The sequence below is a fragment of the Phaseolus vulgaris genome, chromosome 11 (genome assembly GCF_051622355.1).
Source record: "Phaseolus vulgaris cultivar YP4 chromosome 11, ASM5162235v1, whole genome shotgun sequence".
Classification (NCBI taxonomy): domain Eukaryota; kingdom Viridiplantae; phylum Streptophyta; class Magnoliopsida; order Fabales; family Fabaceae; genus Phaseolus; species Phaseolus vulgaris.
This window is the reverse complement of record NC_143508.1, coordinates 36996119-37002179: the sequence shown is the minus strand read 5'-3', so window position 1 is coordinate 37002179 and position 6061 is coordinate 36996119. Positions and strand designations below refer to the sequence as shown.

The following is a 6061-nucleotide window of genomic DNA, read 5'->3' as shown; positions in this document are numbered from 1 at the left end:
TTAACATATTTAACTACCATTTTAACTAGTTAAAATGATCTATTTACCAAGTTTAGTTTAACTAATTTTTTCAATAATATGTAAGATCACTTAAACATCATGAAGAAATAATATAAATAACACAAAAATTTTATTTCTTTATGAGGGTTGGATTCAACAAATACAATTCAACATAAGCTTCAACTCCAACATTATGATGGTCTGTTAGTTCATCTCATTAACAATAATATTTATATATGTTTTACTTCTCCTATAAGAGTGAATTGTATGCATCACTAGATATATGCAACCAAAAAGCATTTATCTTTCGTAGTATAGAAAATTGTTTATTTTTTAAAATTTTATATTTGTTATTTTTTCATCATCTTCATTTTGGAGCAATTTGTTGTTCACATTGCACAATTTTTTCATTATTCTTGAACTTAAATTGGAGCTAGGTTCACAACATCTTGCTTTAAATTATAAGCTCAATTCGTATATTACATTTTTAGTATATTGTTTACATAACAAAGATTGTGATAGATGATTATATATACATCAACAAGATACAGTATACCAAAAGTAACACAATCATATACCAAACAATGGATTAAAAGTAAAAAAACATTAATACACGTAGTGATAATTTGAAACCACTATTTATGGATTACAAGTATACTAAAAATTAAATGAGCTATTATAGAAAGATAAATAAATAGTTCACATCAAATATTCAAATCTTTGTTCGGTATTTGATCTGCCAAGTAAATATAGAAATGCCCCATAGCCCCAGTACGAAACTTGTTTTCGTATATGGATTCTAATGTTAGAATTTCACCGTCTTTAATCTTGATAGAACCAGGTTTTGGATAGCAAACTGACATTCCAACTAGGTAACCATTTTCATTTCCTGCTTCTTTTCCTGTTCCATATTTTGGATTTGAAGTGCATAAAACCCTTCCATCCTAAGTTAAGCAAAACCATAAATTTAGAGAAAATGCACTAAAATAGTTAATTTCTTACAAATATATATATATATATATATATACAATTTCTGAACAAATTTTATTACTAACAAATTTATGAAGAACAAAAAATTTAAGATAAGGTTATCTACATGATATAATTATATAGGAATACAAAAAGTAAATTCAAATATTACCTGTCCATATAAAGTAGAATTGACAACACCAGTGTGCATATGAGCGGTGCCATATATAAGATAACCACCTTTTGTCATTGGGATGTTTGCTTTCTTAACGTGAGGGGAGACACTGTCATGATTTCTTGGAATAGTATATTCTGCCTATATCAAATTGAGAAATTTATGTTACCCACCTACCCACAAAAAAAGTAATTAATAGCCTAATAGTTTTGTTTGGAATATAAGTGAGTTTCAAAAGTTTGCTTATATTTGTAAAGTATAGTATATATTGAATAAATCATCTACCTGACAATCATGAATTAGTGTAGAACCATTTGATCTTACGTGATCAGTTGAATCAAGTATATAGAACCTAAGAGGCACCTGGTGTTCATCCAATCAACCCACCTTATCTTGTATCTTAGGGAAAGATTTCTTGTTGGGCCTTGGAAATCATTTCTTAATTTGCATTGTAATTTATCTTGACAACAAAAGAGTCCTCCTTTATAATTTCTTGGCAATAATTGACCATTAATTCCCATTGTGACATTGTAAAAGTTGTTTGGGAGATTTAAAAGCTTACACCTACACTCTGTACAACCTTTTCTATCATGTGTGCCACGGGTATCAATAACCATGATGCTAAATAACCATTTTTCTTTAAACCCATCCTTTAATTTTGTAGGATTACCTAATTCAACTGCAAAAGGATCTGGAAGATTTGAGGATGTTCCTCGTGATTCTCCTCCCAAGCCCCAATAATGTGGAAGCAAAAAACCTTGGCACATACCATCATTTCTTTCGAATTCGATACCATTGCGAAGGTCGTGAGATTTTTTAATGTAGTGTGACATGGTAATATTTTCAATATATTTTACAGCAAACCAATGATGAAGGTAAGTTTCATACAAAGGTACAGATTTACCATCTTCATCAACTACTTCAACATCAAAACTCTTGACCCCAATGTGACCCTTTGGAAAGTCAATATCTAATAGTGTTTTCACTACAATTTTTCCTGGTCCCACTTCAAACTTTTCGGACAAAAAAGTAGCTGATTTGATATAACTTTCATTAGACTCTACAACAATTGAGTGTGTTGTGCCAAAAAGAAACATCATCATTGATGATAACATTATTGTTACTTTATAGAGATTCTTCATGTTAACCTACACATAAACCGTAAACATTAGCCATGACAATTGGGAGATTTAAAAGCTTACACCTACACTCTGTACAACCTTTTCTATCATGTGTGCCACGGGTATCAATAACCATGATGCTAAATAACCATTTTTCTTTAAACCCATCCTTTAATTTTGTAGGATTACCTAATTCAACTGCAAAAGGATCTGGAAGATTTGAGGATGTTCCTTGTGATTCTCCTCCCAAGCCCCAATAATGTGGAAGCAAAAAACCTTGGCACATACCATCATTTCTTTCGAATTCGATACCATTGCGAAGGTCGTGAGATTTTTTAATGTAGTGTGACATGGTAATATTTTCAATATATTTTACAGCAAACCAATGATGAAGGTAAGTTTCATACAAAGGTACAGATTTACCATCTTCATCAACTACTTCAACATCAAAACTCTTGACCCCAATGTGACCCTTTGGAAAGTCAATATCTAATAGTGTTTTCACTACAATTTTTCCTGGTCCCACTTCAAACTTTTCGGACAAAAAAGTAGCTGATTTGATATAACTTTCATTAGACTCTACAACAATTGAGTGTGTTGTGCCAAAAAGAAACATCATCATTGATGATAACATTATTGTTACTTTATAGAGATTCTTCATGTTAACCTACACATAAACCGTAAACATTAGCCATGACAATATTTTGTATCCAATGTTATTCATGTGGTAAAAACACATGATAATCAAATAAGATTTAAATGAAAGGGTAAAATAATAGAACATTGATAACAAAAGTTGCATACCATATACAAAAAAGAGAATTGGCTAATCATGGTGATGCTTCGGTTTTAGCTGATGATGTATGGTCGTTTAGATTTTAAAGTAGGTAAATTTATGTGTATATGAAATTAATTGCTAGTTTTATATATGATAGATGACTTGATAGTGATATATTTGGCCTAACTAAATTTTAAATCGATGTTGATTGTCTCCTTTTATTGGATGTATAAGGTGTTTTTGTTTTACTTTAAAGCCCAAATTAGCATGTGTAGACGTAGTTTTACACATGTACAAACCTATTAGAAAACTCTAATAACTATTTGTAGGTGTTAAACCAGTTCGATTAACAATTTGTTTAAGCAAACTTGGCATGGTTTAGTTTTTAGAGGGATTTATTTTCTTAATTAGTAACATATACATTGTAAGTTTTACCTGTTTAAAAAGAAAATAAAAAATATAATTATATAAATGTAATATAAAAATTATTTAAAAAAAATATTTAATTTAGATTTATGTTAAAATATACAAAATTTGGAAGAGAAAAGTAAAAGTAATATTTTAATACTCTAATTTGATTTAAGAAAAAAAAACTAATAATAATATTAATAAAATAAATTAATTAATAGCTACAAAAGGAGAGAAGACATAACATATGGAAACGAAAATTTTATATATGATGTACCGGTAGGGTCCATACGACACCTGGAGACCCAACACCCAATCAAGGCTGACCGAGACAACCAAAACCATTATGCCTAAACAGAGGATTAACAAGACTAATCAATGGTCAAGGATTAGGTAATACACTCCTAATCATGATCCAAATCCCTAATCTGAACCAATAACAAAGAGCCTATGATAATCATATAAATTGACAAATATTCCAAGAATCATGTATGCATCATCTAGTAGTAATAACATTGAAGGTCAAACACCAAAATCTCACTTGAGCGTCGGAGTGCCTTTTGCACGTACCATCTGAGCTTGGAGTTTACAGAGACGAGGAGTGGAGCAATGAAAGGAAAGCACGGAGACCGTTTCAAGAAGAGAGAGGGAAGGGTAGACCAACCAACCGAGAAGGAAGGTAATAGTTCTTTTGGTTCCAACCCCGTTAGAGAACATATACTGATATTACATATAACGTTGAGAATGCATGATATTTTTTTACTGTTCATAGTATTTTTGTAGTAAATAAAATTATATTCTTATATAATTTAAATTATTTTAAAACTAATTGTGCATGTCATCTAGAGTTCAATATAAAGATTAAATGAAACAAAACTTGAAGGCTATGCTCCAAAGATTAGATTGTTAAGGTTTTACAAGATAATGAACTTACAGGTAATCAAATTAAGTTAATTTCACTAAAGCATGTTGTTGAATGTAACATGAAACTATTATACATGTTGTTGAATGTCAAATATTAAGAAAGAAAATATATCAGAATATTAAATAACAATTAGATAAAGGTAAAATAATTATAGAAAATAGTAAAAATTATCAAATGTGAGCCTTATAAATAATTTTGGAAATTAAGGACCAAAGAAACATTAATATAAGTCTCTTAGGTTACCTAAAATACTAAAGATATTTTAGTCATTTAAAACGGGAACGAGTAAAAGGATGATGATTGGAATTGGGATGCATATGGGGACGAGGATAAGACGGATATGTACATACTCATCCCATCCTCGTACCCAATTTAAAAAATCAAGTGTTATTCATAGTTATACTCATACCCTATCAATGGAATTTCTCATTAAAATCAAGATGAATTCAATACTTTCAAGAACGAGTTCATTTATTATCTCTAATTTTAAGAGTGAGATTTATTTATGAAAATGATTTAATTCTATATTAAATTTATATACATGGTAGATTTTGAAAGATTATTCAAGTGGTTAATTTGTGCTTGTAAATACAACTTTAAAACTTAAAAGATTGTGCTTGTAAACATACTTTTTGTTGAACAAGATGCTTTGATGTCTCCAAATCCAAGAGGAAAGCTTGAAGACCTTGCTGCTGGGTGTGTGTGTGTTGTCTAGTTGTTTGAAACTTGTTAATTCACTCCTTAAGTTGATCCAAGTTCATTTGAATCTTTAACTTTTTAAAAAGATGTGTTTTCTAAAAAGCTGTCAAAATTTCAACAGGTTGTTTTACCTTAGCAGTTTTTGAAAAACTTGGTTGACTTTGCTGTCAAACCAAAACAATCGATTGTTTCGACAAAACAACCGATTGTTTTCCTGAAAACCTTAACAGAATTTTGTTAAGCGGTTTTAATGTTTTAAATGATCCTAACTAACTTGGCTCCTTTATTAAATGCTTTTGACCACTTGGTGGGTCTATATAAAGGTGGTTTTACGCTCCTAATCTTGGAGTAAGAGAAAGAGTTTATCAAAACAGTTTTTCCAAGATTTGAAAGAGCTTTGGATCATTCTTAAGTGTGTGGAATAGGATTGGGATGTAATTATGAACTTTAAGCTTTGTAATACCCAGGTGCATTCTATTCCCTTCTTCCTTGATTACTGTATTTCTGTAGTTGTGTTGCCAAGGAGTGTTGTGTGTTCTTGAGGTGTTCAAGATCAACATTCTTGGTGTGGTTTGCCAAAGGTAGTGTGTTTCTTGAGGGGTTCAAGGTCACTACTTTGGTGTGTAATGTGTGTAATCTGGTTTTGATTGCATAGTGGATTACCTAGTGGTTTCTGGGGACTGGATGTAGCTCTTGGTGTAAGAGTGAACCAGTATAAATCTGTTTGTGTGATTCTCTCTTTCCCTGATCTCACATATATATGTTTTAAGCTGTTTTTATTAACTGCTGATAAAAAAACCGATTGTTTTGACAAAACAACCGATTGTTTTTCTGATATCATCTTAAAACAGTTTTGGGTATTTGTTTCTTTGATTCTTTTCTCTGTAATTCAGCATTGATTTTCATTATACCTTCAAAGTTTGCGAAAATCCCTCTTAAACAATTCACCCCCCTCTCGTTTAAGGCCATATATTCTAACACTTTTG

At 30.6% G+C, this 6061-nt stretch overlaps 1 protein-coding gene and 1 pseudogene across 1 annotated transcript; both read right to left on the bottom strand.

Moving 5' to 3' along the window:
* Positions 1-704: 704 nt before the first annotated feature.
* Positions 705-2286, bottom strand: LOC137806447 (uncharacterized; annotated as a pseudogene).
* A 1-nt stretch (position 2287) lies between these two features.
* On the bottom strand, positions 2288-2926 carry LOC150023232 (uncharacterized). The gene has a single exon (XM_090297771.1). The coding sequence runs from the start codon at positions 2924-2926 to the stop codon at positions 2288-2290; it is 639 nt and encodes a 212-aa protein (XP_090153897.1).
* Positions 2927-6061: the final 3135 nt, after the last annotated feature.